Source organism: Phaseolus vulgaris, chromosome 8 (genome assembly GCF_000499845.2).
Source record: "Phaseolus vulgaris cultivar G19833 chromosome 8, P. vulgaris v2.0, whole genome shotgun sequence".
Lineage (NCBI taxonomy): Eukaryota > Viridiplantae > Streptophyta > Magnoliopsida > Fabales > Fabaceae > Phaseolus > Phaseolus vulgaris.
Window position 1 is genome coordinate 16,617,571 of NC_023752.2, and position 24,331 is coordinate 16,641,901.

General features: G+C 40.3%; 1 protein-coding gene across 1 annotated transcript; it reads left to right on the top strand.

Moving 5' to 3' along the window:
* Positions 1-555: 555 nt before the first annotated feature.
* Positions 556-17,713, top strand: LOC137824660 (uncharacterized). Its single transcript, XM_068630325.1, has 2 exons — positions 556-833; positions 17,575-17,713. Exons 1-2 carry the CDS (start codon positions 556-558, stop codon positions 17,711-17,713), a joined length of 417 nt encoding a protein of 138 aa, XP_068486426.1.
* Positions 17,714-24,331: the final 6,618 nt, after the last annotated feature.

Below are 24,331 nucleotides of genomic sequence, written 5' to 3' on the forward strand. Positions count from 1 at the left end.
GCCGAGGGGGTCTCGTCTCTCCAGCCTGGAGGGATAGAGGTGGTAGAGGTAGAGGAAGGTTCACCACCTCCCTCTCCCTCTACTCGACCGGCCCCAGAGCCCGCATGTCCTCCTTCTCCTGGCCAAAAATCGCCCCCAACCTCTCAACCACCAACTTCCCCCCCAGCAGGCCAATCACCTGGTCCATCCGCTCACCCTGCTGGGGGTGTTTCTGCTCAAAAAGAGTGTGCCCCGCCTCCAATGACAATCTCCACCGCCAATGCTGAACATGGTGGGTCTGGCTCGCGCCCAAGCAACACTGGAGCCAACCATGAGAACTTCAGCAGAGTTATCTCCATGGTGCGACAGCACATCAGCAATGGAGAGCTCGTCGACTGGAGCGGGGAGGAGATAGACGCACACCTTGCCAAGCAGGTGGTGCTCTCGCTGGAGTTCTCCAACCAGCATCGCAAGCAGAAAGCCCTGGAGAAAAGGGTGAAGGAACTTGAGCACGACAACGAGTCGCTGCACAGTGACCTTGAAGCCGCTCAGGGGTCTGTCGAGCTGATGCGAGGCATGGTGGAGAAGGCCAGGAGGGAGTACTTGCTGCAGGTCCAGGAGACCATCAAGATGGAGATCTTGATGGGGCAGACTGTTGGTCCTCTGGACTGGAAGGTGGCAGAGTTACAGGCTGAGAATTCCTCTTTGCTCGAACGTAGTCAGATGGTGGAGGAGTTAGAGGCTGAGAACTCCTCCCTACGCCAACAGGATTCTCAGCGGGTAGAGATGCTCAAGGCCGCCAAGGAGGCAACTGCTGCCGCCGAAAAGAAGCTTGAGGAGGCAGTGGGCAAGCTGTCTGAGGCTGCCTCCTCCCTTGCTACCCTTACCACGCAGAGGGATGTTGCAGAGGCTTCGAGGCGAAGTCTGGAGGCGGAGAAAGAGGACTTGATGAACGTGGGCGCCGATTCCCTCATTGATGGATTCGAGCTGGCGCTCGAGCAAGTCCGCTGCGTCCTTCCAGAACTGGACCTTGCGCAATTCAGCATTCATCACTCGGTGGTAGATGGGAAACTTAAGCCTCCTACTCCCTGAATCTCTTCCTTCTGTAATTTTGACTTCTTCTGTACAAAGTTTCATTTTGTAACCTTATGTTTCTGCACCATTCAACTCTTTGTAACTGACAATTGTATGAACATCTCTGGTGATATACCTTGGTTTCAATTGCTCAATTTTTCTTTGTATTTTCTTTGGACTCCACTTACCTTTATGTGCGCGACTAACTGTTAGCTAGTTTAGGTTCAGCGCGATCTTGGGCTTTGCCTTTCCTTTCGCACACGACTAAGTGTCAACCAGCTTAGGCTTAGCGCGATCTGCTTCTCTTACTCTTTGCGCGCGACTAAGTGTTAACCAACTCAGGCTTAGCGCGATCTGCTTCTCTTCTCTTTACGCGCGACTAAGTGTTAACCAACTCAGGCTTAGCGCGATCTGCATGATCTCGACTGGCTGTTCCCTCAGCTTAACAGTCCTCGTGCGCTGCTTTGTACTACTAGCCAATTACTGACGACTCATCGGTGATCGCTCTTTAGTCCTTACTTAGCTTTCTCTGTCGCTCTAGCGCTAAGTGCATAAAGGACCTTGACATCGATTGCTCAAAGTGAGGCCTCATCTTGGGGAAAAGGAAGTGTTTCTCGCTAACCCCTTTCCCTTTCCCCGAGGTCATCACCCTTTGGCGGGTTGAGTCGATCACTCCCTGTCTCACTCCTGGGGTGAGAAAGGTTTTCTGACTGAGAGTTTTACTGGGCCAATATTGGTGCATGCCAAGTGGGTAAGGACGTTTTGTCAAAACCTTTCCTTTCCTTCTCTTGGTCTTACTAGCACCTCTGGCCTTTCAAACCTTTCTGCTTGCGCTCACACCTGGGGTGAGGAAGACTTAGATCGGTGCCAGTACTTGCGCCTAGGGCAAGTAGGGCCTAACCAATCACCTGCACTTGCACCTGGGGCAAGGAGGATTTTAACTTTAATACTTGAGAACACTTTATATGCTGGAAATTTTTCTTTAATTGGGTGGCCTCGTTAAAAACCCTCTTTAGGGAAAAGAGTGCCCCCTTGTCTGTTCAACTGTTTCCACCATAAACAAAGCATGTGCCTTTTAGCGTGAGAACGCCATTACCGTACAATTTTAACTGAAATAAAATTTTAAATGGGTGGCGTTCCACGTTCTGGGGATTGCTCCTCCCTCCAAAGTCTCTAGGCGATAGGCTCCGTTCTCTAATGTCTCCACCACTCTGTACGGGCCTGTCCACTTCGGGGATAACTTATTCTGCATGTCATTCTGATGCGCCTTTCTCATCACCAGATCACCTTCCTGGAAGCGCCTGGGCCTCACTTTAGAGTTGTGCCTCCGCTCTACTCTTCTCTTCACAGCTTCAGCACTGACTCTGGCCTCTTCTCGCACTTCGTCTAGCAGGTCCAAATTCACCTTACGCTCTTCATTGGACTCTTCAGCAACAAAGTTCAAGAATCTGGGGGAGCTCTCCTGTATCTCCACAGGAATCATGGCGTCTGTCCCATAGACAAGGCTGAAGGGTGTCTCATGGGTGCTGGACTGTGGGGTGGTGTGGTAAGACCACACAATTCTGGGGACCTCCTCTGCCCAGCCTCCTTTGGCCTTGTCTAGCCTCCGCTTCAGCCCCCTGAGCAGCACTCGATTTGCTGACTCCACCTGCCCATTTGTTTGTGGGTGCTCCACAGATGCGAAAACCTGTTGTATCTTTAGCTCTTCACACATCTTCCTCAACTGATGACTGGTGAACTGGGTGCCATTGTCGGAAACCAGCCTCTTGGGTATTCCGAAGCGGCAGACAATGTTCTTCCAGACGAAGTGTTCGACTTTCTGTGCGGTGATGTGTGCAACTGGCTCTGCCTCCACCCACTTAGTGAAATATTCAATGGCCACAATGAGGAACTTCATCTGCCTTGTCGCCAGGGGAAAAGGTCCTAGGATGTCAATCCCCCATGTATGGAATGGCCACGAGCTATGGATGGACCTCAACTCCTCAGGGGGTGCCTTGTGCCAGTCTGCATGTAGCTGACATTGTTTGCATCGCTGAGCAAACCTTATGCAATCTTCCTTCAGCTTTGGCCAGTAGTACCCCGCGCGGAGTACTCTACTTGCCAAAGCGCGACCACCTACATGGCTTCCGCACACCCCCTCGTGCAGCTCAGACATGAGTCTGGTGCATTGCTCGCTGTGTACACAGATCTGCACAGGGTGAGAAAATCCAAATCTAAATAGGCTTCCATCTATGAGAGTAAACTTACTTGAACCCCTCTTTATTCTTTTTGCCTCTGCCAGATCGAGCGGGAGTACACCATCTTCTAAGTATAGCCGGTATGGCGTCATCCAGGTGTGGGGTTCCTTCTCCGCGTGGACCTCCATCGACTCACCGATCTTTGAGGGTCGCGATCTCACCCTCGGCGCTCTCAGCGTCTCTTGAGTCAACGACCGATGACCGATCGTTAGACGCTCCATTGACTTGTATACATGAAGCACCTGGTTGTCTGATACAAACGCGCGCGGCACCTTCAGGGTCTCCTGAATGACAGTCCTCTGCTTCCCCCCTTTGCCTGAGCTGGCCAGCTTGGCAAGCAGGTCTGCTCGGGCGTTCTGCTCTCTTGGTACATGCACTAACTCAAACTCGGCGAAAGACGTCTTCAGGAGCTGCACATACTCCAGGTAGGCTGCCATCTGGGGGTCCTTTGCTTGGAACTCCCCGGTAACCTGCCCGGTGACCAGTAACGAATCGCTCTTGGCCAGCAGATTTCTTGCTCCCATTTCCCTTGCTAGCAACATTCCCGCGATCAGGGCCTCGTACTCCGCCTGATTGTTGCTAGCCTTGAAGGCGAAACGGAGGGACTGCTCAATCAGTACTCCGTTTGGCCCTTCCAGGATGACCCCAGCGCCGCTTCCTTGCTGATTAGAGGAGCCATCCACCGATAACACCCATCGAAAATCTAGCCCTTCTGCAGGTGTCGCGATGGATGATAGCTCGACTACGAAGTCCGCGAACACCTGCCCCTTGATCGGTCCTCGGGGCTCGTACTGAATATCGAATTCCGATAATTCTACTGCCCACTTGACCATCCTTCCTGCCACATCAGGTTTCTTCAATACATTCTGGATAGGCAGATCAGTCATCACCACCACTGTGAAGCTGTGGAAATAATGCCTGAGTCTTCTGGCTGAGAATACCACCGCTAGAGCAGCCTTCTCGAGGGCCTGGTACCTGGTTTCCGGGCCTTGCAGCACCTTGCTGACGAAATAAACAGGCCTCTGGGCCTGGTCCAGCTCTTGCACCAGGACTGAACTGACTGCCCTCTCCGTAACAGCAAAGTATAGACGGAGAGGGATGCCTACCTGGGGCTTTCGCAAGACTGGTGGGCTTGCCAGATATCCCTTCAACTTAATGAAGGCCTCCTCGCACTCCTGCGTCCAGAGAAATCTGCTGTTGCGCTTGAGACACTGGAAGTATGGGTGACCTTTCTCCCCACCAGCAGACATAAACCGGGACAGTGCTGCCAAGCGGCCGGTGAGCTGCTGCACCTCCTTCACCGTCGTTGGGCTCCTCATCGCCACGATCGCCGCACACTTCTCCGGGTTAGCTTCGATTCCTCGCTCTGTTAAGAGGAAACCCAAAAACTTCCCAGCCTCTACACCGAATATGCATTTCTCAGGGTTGAGCTTCAGCCTATACTTGGCAATGGTGGTGAATAACTCTTCCAGATCAGCTGCATGATGCTTCTTCTCTTGGGACGTAACCACCATGTCATCTACATAGGCGTGTACGTTTCTTCCCAGCATGGGCGAGAGCACCCTATCCATGAGCCGCTGGTAGGTAGCCCCCGCATTCTTCAACCCAAATGGCATGACCTTGTAGCAATAGCAAGACCGTTCCGTCATAAACGCGGTCTTGCATTCGTCCATTGGGTGCATCCTGATCTGGTTATACCCCGAGAAAGCGTCCAAGAAGCTGAGTAGCTTTCCCCCCGAGGCGCTATCGACTAGAGCATCTATGCTGGGTAAGGGGTAAGAATCCTTGGGGCACGCCTTATTGAGGTCAGTGAAGTCCACGCACATTCTCCACTTGCCGCTTGCCTTCCGCACCAGTACCACATTCGCTAACCACTCGGGGTACTGGATTTCTCTGATATGCCCTGCGTCAAGGAGCTTCTGCGCTTCGTCGTGGATCACCTTCCTCTTCTCCTCGTTAAATTTCCTTCTTCTCTGCCGTACCGGTCGAACCATGGGGTCCATTGATAGACGATGGCAGAGGAAATCGGGGTCGATTCCTGGCATGTCGGATGATGACCATGCAAAGGCATTCATGTGCTTCTCAATCACACCCATGATCAGCCTTCGCTCTTCTTCAATGAGGGATCCCCCCAGCTTGAATTTTCTTCCCCCGATGTCCACCTCGACCCATCCTTCAGCTGGGTGGGGCCTCCTCTCACTGGCAATGACCGCTCTCGCGATCCCTGACTCGCGAGGAGTGATCGTGCCTTCCTCCTCTTCCTCAACTTGGGCCACCTGGGAGCCCCCCACCGCAGCGTTCTCCATCCTCTGAGCGCCTTGTGTCTCCCTGACCGCCAATCGCTCTCCGCGCACGCCTGGTGGTGGTTTTGTGGTGACATGGCACACACTTCTTTTTTGCTTCAAACTGTTCTCATAACAGCGTCTTGCCTCAGCCTGATCCGATTTGATGGTTATCACGGCCCCTTCCATCGACGGCAGCTTCAACTTCATATGCCTTGTCGATGGTATTGCGCCCAGTCTATTGAGCGTCGGCCTCCCCAACAGGACATTGTACGCAGAAGGGGCGTTCACCACCAGGTACTTTATCCTTTCCGTGCGGGCTGCCGTTCCGTCGGTGAACGTTGTCCTTAGCTCGATGTATCCCCGCACTTCTACCTGGTCCCCTGCAAAACCGTAGAGACAACCAGTATACGGTCTCAACTGATCAGGGGACAACTGTAGCTTGTTGAATGTTGGCCAGAACATGACATCCGCCGAGCTTCCTTGATCTACGAGTACTCTATGCACTCGTCTTCCTGCTGTGATGAGAGAAATGACCACAGGGTCGTTGTCGTGCGGGACAACGTCTCGTAGGTCAGCCTTCCTGAAGACAATGTCCACCTCAGGGTAATGACTCTCATTCGCTGCATCTACCGCCATCACAGATCGAGTGTATCTCCTTCTTTGTGAAGTTGTGCATCCCCCACCAGAGAAGCCTCCAGCGATCGTCTGCACTTCCCCATGCACAGGGACTTCATGCTGTTGCTCTCCAGTTTGGGATCCTGACGCGCGATCACCCTGTGGCTCACGCAGGTAATCTGCTAGAAAACCAGACTTCACCAACTTTGCCAGTTGGTGTCCCAGCGCCAAACAGGAATGAAGTGTATGTCCAAAGGCCTGATGAAACTCACACCATTCATTCTTCTTCCTTCCGAGTACCTTATCTGTCTTCTCTGGTACTCGTAGTCTTGCTGCTACGGCAGGAAGGGCAATGAGATCCGCCAACCCCACCATGAAGTTGTATCTTGGGGGCGCGTTATTCTCCCTTGCACGCCCCTTACTCTGGTCTTTGCCTGGTGCATAGGGACGGGGTTTTTCCCGCACCTTCTTCCCTTCTTTGGCCTCATGCACCCTCGCTTGCTGTGGTTTTCCTTGCCCTCCACGCGGTCTGGGTGGTGCAGCACTTCCCCTCTTCTCAGAAACTTCTGTTTCTGCCACTATGTGCGCCACCGCACGCCGTCGGATCTCTGCAAAAGTGCTGGGATGGCTCCTGATGAGAGACTCACTGAAAGGGCCAGGCAGCACTCCCTTCTTAAACGCGTGCACAAGCATATCTTCATCTTTGCTGGGCAGTCTAACCACTTGTGCTCCAAAACGGTTGAGGTAGTCTTTCAGCGACTCCCCCTGGTATTGGCGCACGTCGAACAGGTCGTAGGACACCACTGCAGGTGCCTTGTTGACGATGTATTGCTCGATGAAGAGCTTCGAGAACTGAGAGAACGACGTGATATGCCCTTCTGGTAAACTCACGAACCACTCCATGGCGATTCCGCTCAGGGTGCTCATGAACATCTTGCAGTATACAGCGTCTGAGCCCCCAGACAACATCATCTGGGTGTGGAATGCCGTCAGATGCGCCTCCGGGTCTTCTACCCCTTTGAACGACGCTTTTACCCCCACCAGGTTGGAAGGCACCATGGTTCCCATAATCTCGGGGGAGAATGGCATGGGAAATGCCCTTGGAGGTGAAGGCTGCCTAGACACCCTTTCGTCAACGACATGCTCCCTCTGCGCCTGCAGCGTTCTTCTCAACTCTTCGTTGACACGATTCAGTTCGTCGTTCCTGCTTTGCGACGCAGCCAACTCCGTCTGCATCCTTTCTTGTTCGACTTTCGACGTTGCAGCGTTATCCTGCAGCGTGCGCACCATTTCCAGGACCTGCGCCATTGTCACAGCTCCTTCGTCAGCGGATGGCGCAGGTGATGGTTGTCTGTTTCTAGGCATCTTCTCTATCAGAGAAACTGATAAAACTCTGGTGAGCTTTAAAACTGTGGTATATGTGGGACAACGATTACTCGGGCCCCACGGTGGGCGCCAAATGATCCTGCCGGCAACTTGAACGTGGGTGGATCGCTTCGTAACACTTTCTGCCCTGTCTTCGCGACTGCGTCTCCTGAAGTATCACCTTCTGAACTCTCTCTCTCAGATGTCTTCAAAATGTGACCTGCAAAATACACAGACGGCGCCTCTAGCGGCCGTTTGCACTCCGACGATCAAGTTAGTTCAACAGAACCACCAGAAACTGGAAACTTAGTAAAAAATGTGTCTGTGAGAAAAACTTGCACTCTGTTTTTCTTCTATCTTTTTTTTTCTCTCTCACTCTCACTCTGATTCTGCCTTTTATCTCTCTTTCCCTACTTCTGGGCATAACAGAATTCTGTTATGCTTTTCTGGCATGTGTCAGAACCCTGTCGTGCTTTTCAGAGAAAGCGTACCTTCAGAATCAGCAATGGGGAGCGTGAGAGTCTGCGCATGTCTGCGCTTGTCTGTACCTTTAGCGGTACGGAGTGCTCTTTTGTCTGGACCGCACCCCTCTCAGATGGTGACACGTGGAGGCCTGCAACTCACATCTAACCACACACGTGTCGCTTACTGGAAGGGCTCTAGCGCCTCTCTTTGTCTGCCTAAGCTACACCCTTGCGGAGTAACTTAGGATGCTTCTCTTATCTGGGCAAATTGCATACTCTTAGGAGAACGTCGGGTGTGGCTGGTCTAGGCGCACTCACCAAACGTTACTCTCTGCGTAGGCGACTTACCCTTCAGGATGACACGCACGTAATGGGTTGAGGGAATCATCAATCACCGACTGGCTTACTAGTTCCCTCAGGCCACTCTCGTGCATGATTCCTTGAGGGGTGCCCATGCGAGGTCCATGCGTAACGCTCTCGCTGGGAACCTTAGTCCCAGTTTAACTGCGTGTAACACGAGACCCCGATGACAATACACCCGATGACTGATCAATGTTTATTCGCTACTCGCGCTCTGCCTCCAGGCGCGAGTCTGGGAACTGGTCTGCTGGTGGTCACTTGGCTACTAACCACCGATCACCATTCTGGGTGATCTGTCCCCCGACCTCTCTGCCGCCTGATCTGTCGGTGGTAACTTGGTTACTGACCACCGATCACCTCTCTTGGCGATCGTCCCCCTACCTCTCTGCCACCTGGTCCACGTGTCACCCTGCGAGTGGTCCACGTGGTTCTCTGATGCTGATGTCATCGACTACCGATGACCGATCGGATCATTATTATTATTATTATTATTATTATTATTATTATTATTATTATTATTATTATTATTATTATTTTCTCGAGCGGGTGTTGGAGCTTAGAGAACGATTACTCTTCAACTCCCTTTGGTCGGTCACTATCACTCCAAGCTTCCTGTTTCTCCTCCCTCCTCTCGATCGACTGGTCTCACAGGCGGGGATGGTACCTACAGAAGGCACTCCAACACTCAAGTCAGTTAGGGTGTCAGCACTCGAGTGTCAGAGTACTGTAGATAATGACGTACCTGATCCTTGGAATTCGTGCTATTTATATTAACTTAATGGGCTTTTGTTGGTGGGCTGGATTAGGAGGTAGGTTCCTGTTTAGGGTTGTGTTAGACAACCCTTAATTATAGATTAACCCTGCTAACTTGGTCAACCCATGGCTCGTCGTCATGGGTCGATCGGTCACGTGTCGTCGCATGACCATCTTACTATGGTTGAGTGGTTGAATGGTAAAGTTCCTGACCGAGTCACTGAGTCACTCGATCGTCCCAGTACATTATTATTGATATTATTATTGTTATGTGTTCGTAAGGGTCGTCATGGATTGGATTTTGGAAAGTCCAATCCAAATCCATATATTTGGAATGGATTTTAAATCCAGATCCATATTTTTTATAAAACCAATTCGGATTTATAATCCAATCCAAATAAAAAATCGAATTCCATATTTTTATAAAAGAAATTAATTGAATTTTAAATCTAAATTTATATTTTCTAAACAACTAACACAATATTAATATAAAAATATGTGACAAAAAATTTAATATTATATAAATGTATATAAAAAAATACAATAAAATTACAATTTAATAATACCAAAAATTTAGTAACACCCAAGATTATAATATTATATAAATATAAATATAAAAAAATATAATAAAATTACAATTTAATAATACCAAAATATATATCTAGTGTTCTTGTAGTCCTTCCTTCTCCTCAAAGCATGAATAAATGTTTGAACATAAAATTACCAAACTTTAAAAGCTTACAAATACAAATCTTCACATTATTCTAATGGTAACTAAACAATTATGAGGCAGAAAAGAGAGACTCAAAAGAAATTGGTTGCTTCTCCATTGTTCTTGAACACCCTCACAGGAACTTTATCCATAAAAAAACCTACCCACGATTAATTTCATCTTTCAATCAACAAATTTTTCTTCACCTTATCTTAGAAAGAAGTACATAAATAAGATGAATGTTCTATAATAAATTGTTTTATCATATTATTCAACATGTTACCTAATGCCCGCAACCAAATGTCATGTCCTTCCCGTTAGTAAGACAAATTGGAAAAACCTGCAAAATTAACCATGTATATATAGAGCATAAGCTAACACTCTTTGGAAGACATGTGATCTTGCCGGTGACTTTTCCTTTGAAGGCTCCGCAACGTCTAACTCTGTCTTCCGTAAGTCAGCGAACAAAACCACCAAAGAGTAGTTCACTCTATGATCTCTGTAAGGACCGTGTTCTCTGCGAATTCTCTCTCTTCTCTCTGTGCGAAAACTAGCCACTTATCCGTATGAAAAGTGTACCCTAGAAATGAGCGTGGAACCCTTTTATATACCTTGTCACACCCCTAAGTTATTCGCGTACAAAGTAACTTAGCGTGTTTCATATGTTGGGTGTCTCGGGCAACCTCAATGTGAGTACCAGGTGCGGTTTGGACCAGCGCGCATACCAGGTATTCCCTGTCGCGTGAACGATCACCACTTCTGCCCACGCACGCCATGGGCTACAGAGCGCCGACCGACTGCCAGCTTCCTCAGACCACTCTTGTGCACGGTACTGAAGGGCGTACGACTTCTCTGACTCCCGACGCCATGCCACACAAGGCTCGGCTGCAGCGCTCTCCCCGGGAATCCCCTCTCGTTCCCAGCTTAGCTGCGTGTGACACCACGACCGATCAGCCTCGTGGCTCACCTACTCGGTGATCGCGCATTCCCTCTGATCACCGATCTCCGCCTGATCGCTCTCTTCGAGATGCATCAGCTTCCCTAGCCCACGTGTCCCACTAAGAACGGCCCACGTGGCCCTAAACTGTGACCGACCGGATCAACATGCATTAAGTATGTTTCATCAAAGATCAATACTTTAATTATTTTAACTTTTTTTTATATATTGAGCTCAACTATCCACAAGCTTATCACATAATCAAATGTACTAATGATACAAGAACTCCCTCACAACTTCTCACTACCTAATATTCTAATCTATTAATCTATGTAATTTAGACTATAAGTGAAACAAGACTATCTCCTTTCAATAATATATTTGTATGCTTAATACTATAAATCACTACAAATCACAAACTAACTCAACATATACCATCTAAGTATATAACCTCAATAATATAATATAACATTCATGTAATTATCATATTTCATCTTAATATTCATGTTCAATTCATCCACGTAAACATTTATAATCATTTCAAATCATCAAACTCAATCAAAAATACCATATTAAAGTTGAGAAAATTCGTTAGACAAAGTATAATTTTAAATTTAGTTCATTACTCTTTGGTGAGATTCGCTAGGTGAATTCTCATAGTTGGACAAGAATAATGTAGAACAAAGAAAAAAACAAAACAATTGATTTCACAATATCACAAAGACAACATAACGATTGTAAATTTAACAAATCAAAACTTTTAATCAATCAAAATATTCAAGCAATATAAATGATGAAAATCATTCAATCTAGAAACTTCCGGTTAATAAAATAGATGAAGATCGAGCTTTAACAAAATGATTGTAGAGTCTTTTTCTTCTTTTTAGCCTTGTAAAAATTGTATAGAGTGGTTAGGATTTATTGGACCAAAGTAGAGTAGGATATAAATACAAAAGAGTAGGGTGTAAAATAGTAAAAGAGGGTGCAAATAGAAATGTAGGCAATGAAGACATGAAGATCCACATGTCCTCTTCTCAATGGAAAGTATTTTACTCCAATGAAGGCATGTCAATTGTCACTCTTCCAATGGATAGGATTTTCACCAATAAGGTGGTGACACTTGTCACATTCTCATTTGAGAGGTTTATAGATACTTTCTCTTATAAATTGGAGTCTCTTGTACATGTTTTTTAACTTTTATTTGAGTAAAGAAATGTTATCCAATTGTTGAGACGCTTCTACTTATTCAAAGTTTTCTCTAAAGTTGTCTTCTTATTGGAAAAAAATTTATACTCCTCCTAGTAGTGTTGGCTCAACCTCAATCTATAAACTAAGTGTTGGCCTAACCTCACTTAGATTCACAGTCATAATTTCCATCTCTTTCAAAAAATTTACCATTCTTCATGCTTCCATAATATCATTAATCATCTGTAGAAAATATTCAAATCAAAACAATGAAGAAGAAGAAAATTACAAATGAAGATGCAAGTTAGGATTGCATCAATAAATAACATCACAATATTAATTTTGAACAAATATTCGAATATCAAACTCAACTACAACTTAATATATTCAAAATAAATCGCATACAACAATTAAGTTGTTGGAGCTCATACTCTTTAAGCCTTATTTACTTGTCATCTAATGTAGGATTACAACATTTAAATACAATGATAAAAACAAAGTTAAAAACACCACAAAAATATCTTTTGTTATTTACAATAATTAATTAGATCAAAACTAGATAAGAAAATCATATCAATTCCAAAAGCTTACATACACTTTAATCATATTTTGAAATCTCCCACAACAACAAAATAATAATAAAGTATAGTCGGTAAAAAACAAACGTAAAGAGATGAAAGCCCGCATCTATGCATGTGCAATGCATCGACCCTTCTAGCATCAAAGTGGAAACCAATGCACATAGTGTTGGTCTAGTCCACGCTAACTAGATATTAAATATTATAATATTTGGTTGATACGTGGGCTTGGCAGACCAAACAAAAAGTAAAAAAAGTTAGAGTGGGCTTGACCCACGCATAAGCTCACACTAAAAAGTGTAAAAAAAACAATTTAAATAGGTTTGACCCACGCATAAGTCGATGCTTAATTTTTTTTAAAAAAAATATTGTAATTTGGAACAAATCAATGGACACCTGAATATCTAAAAACAAAAAATTGAACATCCAAATATCAATTTCAACTCATCAAATTTTAATTTCAAACATCCAATTGAATTCAATCCTCCATCAAAATTCAATTGAATGTAAAATCTTAATTATAATACAAAATCCAATAAATACTTTAATTCAAATCAAAATATAAGTATAAAAAATGAAGTTGTTATACTATTAGAATTCATATAATTGTAATTGTAAATTGAAAAGCAGTATGAAGCAACCATTAACTAAAATGCACAATTACATAAACAATTGTAAAAATTTAATTATATATAAATTTTAATTTAAAGTAAAATATAAAATGTACTAAAAGTAATAAAGAACCATTAGAAAATAGAAGAGAAGAGAAGTCTCATGCATTGGAATAAGCACTAATATGATCTATAAAACTAGCAAAATGCAAACCATTTTCATTTAGTACTGATATAAAATTATATAAAGTGTGAAATAATTAAACTTACATTTTAAGATGGAGTTGAAGGAAGGAGTTGGTGATCATATGGTCTTGTGCATAATGATGGTGGAATTAATTCTTTATTTGAAAGTAGTTGTCGTCTAGTGAAAAAAGAGAGTACATTATTAATCTATTGAAATAAATATATTTAAAACTTTTAATTTTAAAATATTAACTGAGATTAATTTTTTTTTAAAAAATCATTTAAAGGTGTTTTGAAAATAATTTATTAAATTATGTGACTTAAAGAAATATAAATATAAATTACAAAGTATTAAGTGCTATAAATTCTTAATATAGTTTGTATAATATTTTTAATTTTTTTTATAGAATTTAATACTGTCGAATTATACAATAAAAAGTCCTGCCATTGGAAGAAATAACCAATGACCTAAATTTACTACAATGATTTTATGATTGACATTATGTAAGAAATAGTAGGTAACAAAGTTTTACCATTAATGTTTTTAAAATAAACTAACAAAGATTATTTGTTAAGAAAATACATAATAATTTTTTTAGTATAAGCTTTTTTTTAGTTTTTTTTTTCTTACTAGGACAGCCCATCACTGACACACAATTAAGGCTTCTTCTTCCTACACCCCTACATGTTTCTTCCTGCACTCCCATAATTTTAAAAATATCGAAACTGGCATTCACCTTTTATTTGGAAAAGGGCACTGTGGCGGAGTATGTTACGGATTCATCAATCCGGAAGTGAATCAAGTTGTTTTCTGAATGAGGAGGTGTTCTTGAAGCAAATTGTTAATAAATTGTAGATTTTTGGATTGTTGAATCTGAAAGTCTAATTTATGTTATTGATTGATGGATCTGGAAGATTTACGGATTCCCCAATCCAGAAGATTTAGGATTCCCCAATCCAGCGATTTACGGATTCCCCAATCCAGAAGATTTATGGATTTCCAAATCTGGAATATGAAAAAACAAATGTGAATTCTTGATTTCGTAAAATTACTGAACTTCATTGTCTGGAATACTAGATATAAACTGCGGAAACAATAATCCAAGACACTACTGACTACCACAAAAAAAAAACACCTTCATGTGCTAAGAGTTGGAGCAATGTCATCAGTGTTCATAGAGAAATGGAATCCGTGTATGTAGTCTATGGACAAAGGAAGAAGAAAGAGTGGTGTGAATTTTATGCGCATTTTAGGATTTTTTAAAAATAATAGGGTTCTTTTTGTCTTTACATAATATTATGGGGGTGCAGGAAGAAAAACGTAAGGTTGCAGTTAAAAACTGCCCACAATTAACTTATGAAAAGAAAGAGTGCATGTGTCGAAAAGCAAGTTTTCATTTCATTAATAGGTAAACCTAATATAATAATAATGAAGGCAAATATAGTGACCATAGGTAATGGCATCAGTGCAAAAATGTTTCACTAGGTTGTTGGGGGAGAGAATAAATTTAAATTGGAAATTTGGATTTTTTAATTTTTAAAATTTATTTAAGAAAAATAGAAATCTGATTTAAAAAATAAATAAAAATAAAAATTAAATTGAAATAAATGAATTTCTAATAGATTAGATTAGTGCAAAAATAGAGTAGTTTTGTCCTATTGAATTTTTTGCTCACTCCTCCTAATTAGAGGGCACAAACATTAATGTCTGCAGATGTTATTTTTTGGTTAACTTTATTGTATTAGTGAGAGGGTTGCTTTTGGGCCCTTTTTTTTCTCAGTAGCCCATGATGGCTCTTACTGTGTTGCATATATATATATATATATATATATATATATATATATATAAATAAATTAAGAGCAATCTTATACAATTAAGCATTTAGAAAGTTCTTCTATACAAAAATGTGTTTGTTATTTAGGTAGGTCTCACAAGCCTTTTTTTTTTAAACAACGATGTTTTATTCTTTTTCATTTGCATTTGGCCAATTTCATTTTAAATAACTTTTCATGCACATCAATGGAATGTGAGCGAATTATTAAAATAGAGGTTTGAGTGTGTGCGTTTCTGACTGACCCCAATGACATTAATTTTATGAAAAATATGAAGTTGAACACAGACACCTTTAAAATAAAATTTTTTATTCGTGTTCAGAATAAAACTAACAGTTATTTGTAAATTGAAAATTGTCAACCAAATTATCGTTTAAGTAACCAAAGTCTATAATGAACAGGACACAATACACCCACCCGAAATAACAGCTTTACTAAAGTTCGAATAGTGCAAAATAACTCTTCTAATCACATTTAAGCTAATCAAATAGTAGACAAGTTCAGTAACAACACTACAAAGAATAAAAATTGTTCAGATAAGTAACAACATACAAAATTCCTATGCTTTGGTTATTACCACTATAATTTTGATGCTCAAGTAACTAATATCTGATTGAGAAATGAATGTTATCTCTAAGATTAGGCAGTGCATTTCAATTCCAAAATCAAATCAAATTTACAAGGATAAAAAATAAAAAATAAAAAATTTAAAATCACATTTAGAGGTAAAAAACAATTCCAAATGAAATCCACTGTAGCAACTCCTTAAGTCACTGCACCGCAATAAATTATTTTTTCAAAAACCCAAATTTGGGGATGAACGGAACTGCAAATTTGGAGCCACAAGAAGGAGGAAATGGATGCTTAAAAAGCTCCTTTGGAGGAAGAGAAGCTCACCACAGAGAGGAGGAAAAGATTAGAACAACAAAGGAGGAGTATAAGGCTGTTTTTCGAACACCTTGGAATGGTTGGGAATTTTGAGAATTTAGGGGAAAACAAATGTGGTTTATGAAAAATGGAATATAACTCTTAAAAGATGAGGCTTACTATTGTTTGACTTGAATGTGATTCTGTCTTCGTTTGTGCTGCGTTTACTGCTATGACTAATGTTCTGTGGATGTTTCGTAATCGATGAAATACTTGTCTTAATTACTGTGGGAAAATCACGTTAAGGGTTACTTATATTTTTCGTGAAGGGAACACGTGTGCTGATAAGTTGACTAATTTAAGATTTATTTATAAAATCATTTCATTGGTATAATAGACTTCCAGCTAATATGTTCTTAGAATTATTTATGAATAGGTATAATTTACCTATGTATCGTTTTTGTTAACATATAGGTTTTGGTCTAGTCCTCCCATATATTTTTTGTATTTTTTTTAATAACTTTTTTCATGTGATGGCAGATGATTGTTGTTACTTGAGAGTTGAAATGCCAAGTTACATAGTAATACCCAACATAAAAGTTTTTATAAAAAAAATTAAAAATAAAAATGGAATATAACACTTAATTTGTGTTATTCTAATCCACACATGTATTAATGTCGGTTTAACCCACATATATCTAATATCAACCATACACATTAGCATCGTACTAGCTCACAAATATATCTTGTTTCTATTTTATTTTTAATTACAATTCATTTTAATTGTAATTTAATAATATTATCAATAATAATAATATTAATATAAATAATACTACTACTAATATTATTAATTATAATAATAATATCAATAATACTAATTATATTAATTATAATAATATTAAAAAATATAATTATTATGAATAACAATAATAATATTAATAGTAATAATATAAATATTGATAATTATAATAATATTATCATTATTAAGAATAAAGATGCACGAGATTCTTTTCTATTGTTAGCACCGTGAGTAAAGATGTCCGTGGATAGAATATTATCCTGTTGTTAGCACCCAAGCATGAAAGGTGCATGTGAGCAGGTGGTTTTCTGTTATTATTTTTACGCTTTCAGTAAAGATTGTATTCTTGTGAGTGAATGCTGCTAGAGGAATAACTATAAAAGGGGTTTGAGACCCCCGGTAAAGGGACGCTGTTTCTGAGACTTAGACTCAAACTGATTACTATTTTTGAATGCTCTCACTGACTTATCGTCAGAGTGTGATTAACAGGTAGAGCCCCCTCTGTCCCAACAAAACGTTGTTCCAGTGCACCAAGAAGAGGTAGATTAGAAGCAGAGCTTACCCATGCAGGCAACCCGCAGGTCAACTGTGGGGCCTGATAAAACTTGATCCCATCCACATTTGTGTTTAAGCTTTTCAATGTGATGAGAAACACTAGGTAAGGCTCGCAGAGATCTGAAGGAAGTGATGCCTCCACTTTACACTAATTCGTGGAGACTATGAGGGCTCTTCAGGAGGCCAACGAGCAGTATAAACAAGAGCAATAACGGATCCGAGAGGAAGCTAGAGCTGGTAAACACTTATACAGAATCGACTGATGGTAGAGATCAAGGCCACCCGGGTAGCCAACAAGGAATTGCGCAAGTCCAATGAGGACTTTTGTAGAAATCTGCATTGTGAACGACGTTACACAAGGGAACAAGGTCTGAACTTGCCTTTGAGAGATAATCCCAAGCCATTTTCGTAGGCGATCATGGAAAAGCCCGTGCCAGCAGCTCATTACATCACACCCAAGATTGCCTCTTTCACAAGGATAAAGGACCTTGAAAATTATCTCTCGACATTCAATGCCCAAATCATTGTCTCTGGAGGAAAGAATGTCATCCGCTATAAGATGTTCATGAGTACTTTTACGGGTACAACCCTAGAATGGTTCAGTGGACTTCCCGATGGTCACATCACCTTTTTCGCTCAGTTCTCGAGATTGTTTAGAGAACAGTTCTCTGTCAACCAGGTCAAGCCTCCTAAGTTGTATGACCTTTTCAATGTAAGGCAAAGGGAGTAAAACCGTTGAAGGATTATCTGAATAGATTATGGTCACTGCTTTTGAGCAAGGGAACATGGTAGGATTGTTCAACGATTTGCTGATCAAAAATCCGGCGGATACATTTTCCGAGATACGAGAACGAGTTGTTTCCCACATTGAAGCAGAGAAGGCCGTAGTCAGAAAGAATGGCAACTCGCATTTAAAGCAACCTAGGTCTGAGGAAAGTGCTCGAGCTCAGCCCTTGCGAGTTAATGAAACCTCAACTGAGAAGAGAACAGACTCGAGGTACGTATCATACGTAGCCAAGAGGAACGAACCCAAGACAAAGGCTAGGGAGGAGTTGGTAACTCGACCCCAGTTCCGAGTATCATACAAGGAATTGTTAAGCATGCCAGGGGTAGTGGACAAGCTGAAGTTTCCCTAGAAGACCGACTAGAATCTGGGATCACTTAAAGATGTCTAGTGCGAGTTCCACAAGGCATGTGGGCATAATGTCGAGTGATGCATAGCCTTGGGCCACCAAATGGCTAGCTTGGTGGAGGAAGGGTTCCTGAGGAGTATCTTGTGGTTGACCAGGGAGAACCAAAAGGAGAGGTTGTTGAAAATGAAGCTTTAATGCCTCCAAATCCATGAAGACATCTTGAAGACTTTGTTGTTGTGTTTAGGGTTTAGTTCTAGGTGGTTTAGAATTTTCTATATCCACTCCTAATCAATTCACAACTGAATCAATCTGGTTTTTAAAAAGGGAAAATGTTTTTTAAAGCTAAGTGAAAAACAACCTGTTGATTTCTCGTTTTAATCGGTTGTTTTTCCTCAGCTTGTGTAAAGGGTCTTTGAAATGTTTCGGTTTTGGTTGACTTAACTGTCAAAACCAATTCAACCGGTTAAATCAACATTTTAACCGGTTAATTTATGAATTTCTTAACAAATTTTCATAAAACTGTTAAATTTGTTTTCAGTTATTTACAAACTATTTTGACTCGTGTTTAACTAATTAAAACAACTAGTTTGATGAGCTATAAAATTGTGAGTACCCTTCCTATTTCAATATAGAAGAAGAGATTCAAAAAAGGTTTTAAGAGTGGAAAATTGATTCAAGAAAGCAAGATTGCCTTGAGTTGTGCTTTGGTTTAAGAGTGGATTGGGAGCAACTATGATTTCCTGTAATCATGTGTAATCTGTTCCATATTCTCTTGTAATTGTTCTTTAGTTTGAATTCTTGTAAACTGTGTAATCTGTAAGGTCAGAGGGTTGTTCTGACTCTGTGTGTGAAGTTAAAGAGGGTGTGTGTTCTTGAGTGGTCAAGATCACCTCTTTGAGGTTGTTGTGTGATTGTAATCTGTTATTGGTTACTTAGTGAAATACCCAGTTATATTTTGGGGAATAGATGTAGCTCTGGTAAGGAGTGAACCAATATAATTTTTTGTGTGATCTCTCTCTCTCACACTCATTTAAAATCTGGTTGAATTGTGATTTTATCTCTGCTGCCATAAACAATCGGTTAAAACGTATTTTCAACCTGTTGTTTTTCTAATAACAGGTTTAACAGTTATGTTTTATTGGCTGATCTTATTCTTTTATCTATAAATCAATATCAATCTTCATTCTTAACTAGTATTTGTGAAAATCTTCCCTTAAACAATTCACCACCCATCTTGTTAAGGCCATTGATTCTTACAATTGGCATTAAGAGTTAGGTTCTTGAAATTTTCTTAAATTTTGTTTTTCAAATATGTTTTTTATGGTTGACAAGTTACCTTTTGGGGAAGGAGCTTCTATTAATATCCCACCTTTATTCTGTGGTGTGAACTATCAATTCTGGAAAGTTATAATGAAATTTTTTATTCAATCTACAGATAAAGGAATTTGGGAAGCTATAAAGAATGAACCTTTTATTCCACAAGTAAAAAAAATGATGTGTTTATTGATAAACCTTGGTTTGAATGGACTGAGACAGATAGTAAGAAAGCCAAGTTTGACTGGATTGCAAAGAATATAATAACTTATTCTTTGAGTTGTGAGGAATTTTTCAAGATATTGTGCAACTGCATAAGAAATGTGGGACATTCTCGAAGTCACACATGAGGGGACAAATGATGTCAAGAGGGCAAGGAAGCATGCTCTCATTCAAGAATATGAAATGTTTAGAATGCAAAAGGGATAAACTATATCTGAAGTGCATAAAAGATTCTCTCACATTGTGAATCATCTTATGGGCCTTGGAAAGATCTTTGAGGAAGAGGAACTAAATATAAAGATTCTCAAATGTCTGGATAGAACATGACAGCCAAAGGTTACTACCATATTAGAATAAAAAGATGTAACATCAATATCTACAACCGCTTTGTTTGGTAAGCTAAGGGAACATGAATTGAAAATGAACAGACTGTTTGTTCAAGAAAATGAGAACAAACATGTCAAAGGCATAACTTTAAAGACAACTGAACATAAAAGGTGCCAAGAATCAAGTGATAGTGATGAAGATACACTTAGCTTGCTGTCCAAGAAATTTAGAACAACAACAAATATCAGTCTTCTAAAAGGTATAATTCCAAGAAAGTGAATGATTTCAATGCTAACAAATACACATGCTTTGGCTGTGGTGAGCAGGGACATATCAAGGCAGATTGTCCTAACAATGAGAACAAAGAGAAAACAAAATTCAAAGGAGAAAGAGGAGGCAAGACTAAGAAAGCCTATATAGCTTGGGATGACAATGAAGTGTCTTCTTCCAGTTCCTCTATAGATGCAAAACTTAATATGTGTTTGAAGGCGTCAACATCAAGCATTGTAAGTTCAAATTCTTCCACCAAAGGTGATAGTTACTATCAACTTCTTGAGGCCTTTAAAGAGATTCATGAAGAGGCAAATAAGTTGGCTCTCACAAACAATAGATTAAAAGGTTTGAACAACTGGCTGGAAACTAGAGTTAAAAGCTTAGAAGAAGAGCTGGATAATTCCAGAAATGATTTTGAAAATCTTGAACTTATTTACAAAAACTCTGCTTGAGTATGACTCAAGTTCTTGTAAAAATTGCAAAATCCTTGAAAACAAAGTTTTTTATCTTGTGAAAATTGTGGATAAACTCACCAAAGGAAAATCAAATTTTGAGAGTGTGTTATCATCTCAAAGTTGTGTATTTGGAAAATTAGATCTTGGTTTGTATAGACAAAATAAGAACAGTGAAAGTTCAAAACTGTTTTCAACCTTGGCAGAAAAACAATCAGTTAAAAACTCGAAACAACCGGTTGTTTCTTGTTTCTATTGTATGAAAATAGGGTATTCTGTTAGATATTGCAAAATAAGGAAGGTTCTTGTTCCAAGAAGCATATTAAAGTGCATTCCTAAGTTTCATTAAGTTTCTTATGATCAAACTAACACTTATGGATCCAAATTTTTTAAAGGATCAAGTCTTGGCACTTAATATGACTTTCTTGTAGGATTATACTGTTGAATCAAGTGTGATCAAAAGCTTTGAAGAATCCAAATCCTAGTGTTTGATGGAAGGCTGAAGTTGCTTGGAGTTGCTGTTGTGTTTTAGAGTAGGATCTGAGTAGTTTATCGTTGTAATCCACTCTTTGTTGAATCTAAAGCTTAAGTGTTTTCAAATCCTTTAAGTTTAAAGTGTTTTTCAAACTAAGTGAAAAACAACCTGTTGTTTTGTCGAAACAACCGATTGTTGTACACTTAGGTTTTTTTGAAAAGGTTGAAAACTGTTTTGGTTGGTTGACTTGCTGTCAAACCAAAACAATCGATTGACTCGCACTTTCAATCAATTATTTGTTTGAAAATCCTAACAGAAACTATTTTGTTAGTTAAGTGAGCTTTAAATGATTTTATAACTGAATACGCTCCTGATTTAAATGCATTGACCATTCTTTGAAAGCTATAAGTAGTTTGTTTAAGTTTTATAACAAACAATTAAGAAAGAAAAACAGATTTGAGTTTTTTACAGATTGCTTTCAAGATTTTAGTTTTCACCTTTGAGCTTTGGTTTATCAAGAGAGAGTGGAATATGATTACATTTGTATTGATTTCAGTTCATTCTGTAACAAGTGTAATTCGTTCTGAATACTTTGTACATTCTGGTGTTGTAAAGCCAAGAAGGGTTGTGTGCTCTTGAGGTTGTCAAGATCAACATTCTTGGTGTGTGTGCTGAGCCAAAGGAAATGTGTTTCTTGAGGGGATCAAGGTCATTTCTTTGGTGGTGTGTGTATGTAATCTGGTTTTGATTACTCAGTGGATTCCCCAGTGGTTTCTGGGAAACTGGATGTAGCTCTTGGTTTAAAAGTGAACCAGTATAAACTGTTTGTGCATCTCTCTCTTCCTTAAACTCTTTAAATTCAGTTGTTGTTGTTTTTATTGGTATAAACAACCGATTGTTTCTTCGAAACAACCGATTGTTTTTCTAGTGCTTTGCTGTTTTGAGCTTTGTTTCTTGGCTAACTGAATTCCTAATCTGGTTTCTTACAAAGAATTTCATTCTAGCTTAAAAAGTTTGTGAAAACCCCCTTTAAACAATTCACCCCCTCTCGTTTAAGGCCATACATTCTAACAATTGATATCAAGAGCTTGGTACTTGAAAAATACTCAAGTTTGATCCTAAAATCTTTTTCAATGGCTGGAGAACTTTCTTTTGAGGAAGGTGCTTCAATTAACAAACCACCTTTGTTCTGTTGTTTGAATTATAAGTATTGGGAGGCTAAAATGAAAATCTTTGTTGAATCCATTGATAAAGGGATTTGGGATGCAATTAAAAATGGCCCTTTCATTCCAAAGATTAAAAAGAATAGATCTTTTATTAAAAAAACCTTGGTCCCAATGGACCAATGAAGAAAGTGAAAAGGCCAAGTTTGATTGTTGTGCCAAAAACATAATAACATTTGCTTTGGATTCCAAAGAATTTTTCAGGATAGCAAAGTGTGAATCTACTAAGGAGATGTGGGATACACTTAAAGCAACTCATGAGATTACTACTGAATTAAAGAAATCGAAGACAAGAAGAAGAAGGAGGAAGAATAAAAAAGGTCTTGATCTATGCTTCATGGCCAAAAAGGAAGATGATTCAAGCCGTGTAAGTTCCTCTAATTCTTCAAATGCTGAAAATTACAGTCAATTGCTTCAAGCTTTTCAAGAAACACATGAAAAAGCTAACTGATTGGCTCTCTTGAACAACCGGTTGAAGGGAATGAACAACTTGCTTGAAAACAGAGTCAAATCACTGGAAGAAGAACAGAAAATTCAAAAACAGATTTTGAAATCCTTTACAAAAACTCTTCTTGCAAGTGTGACACTCTTATTTGTGAAAATTGTGAAAATCTTGAAAAGAAAGTTCATTATCTTGTAAAGACTGTGGATAAGCTTTCAAAAGGGAAATCCAACTTTGAGAATGTCTTGGCATCTCAAAATTGAGTTTTGAAAAAGCTGGATTAGGTTTTAATCCACAGAACAAGCAAGACAAGTTTTCAAAGTCATTTTTTAAACTGCCAGAAAAACAACTGATTGTTCTGTCAAAACAACCGGTTGTTACATGCTTCTATTGCATGAAAAGAGGCCATTCTGTCAGATTCTGTAAAATTAGGAAATATTTTGTTCCTAAAGGCATTATGAAATGGATTCCTAAAGCTTCTGGAGTTTCCAGTGATGAATGTAAATTAAAAGGACCCACATTCAAAAGGGGACCGAATCTTTGTACTTGAAATTTCACTTTGTAGGGAAATTTGATGGAGATCATGCAACAGTGGTATCTGGACAGTGGCTGCTCAAAATACATGACAGGAGATAAATCAAAGTTTGTGAGCATCACCTTCAAACAAGAAGGTCATGTAACATATGGAGATAACAACAAAGGAAGAATTCTTGGAAGAGGCTCTATAGGAGATAAGAGTATCTTGATCATTCATGATGTCTTGTATGTAGAGGGACTAAAGCACAACTTGCTCAGCATTAGCCAACTATATGACAAAGGCTATCAAGTAATCTTCAAGACAAACTCTTGTGAAATATGCCTTCCTACCTCAAAAGAGGTAATGTTGATTGGTAAGAGAATCAACAATGTCTATCCCTTAGATATTTCTTCTCCTTGTTCTATAGGTTGTCTTCTTTCTAAGTATGATGAATCTTGGTTATGGCATAGAAGAAATGCTCACATTCACATGAATCACTTAAACAAATTAATCTCAAAAGATCTTGTGATTGGGTTGCCCAAGCTTAAGTTTGAGAAG

Excerpts from the sequence above, each read along its gene's own strand:
- LOC137824660 (XM_068630325.1), top strand. The coding sequence starts at position 556 with ATGGTGGAGAAGGCCAGGAGGGAGTACTTGCTGCAGGTCCAGGAGACC. Across the intron at positions 834-17,574 it reads GAGGAGGCAGTGGGCAAGCT|GAGGCCAACGAGCAGTATAA; the intron begins GTCTGAGGCTGC and ends AGGGCTCTTCAG.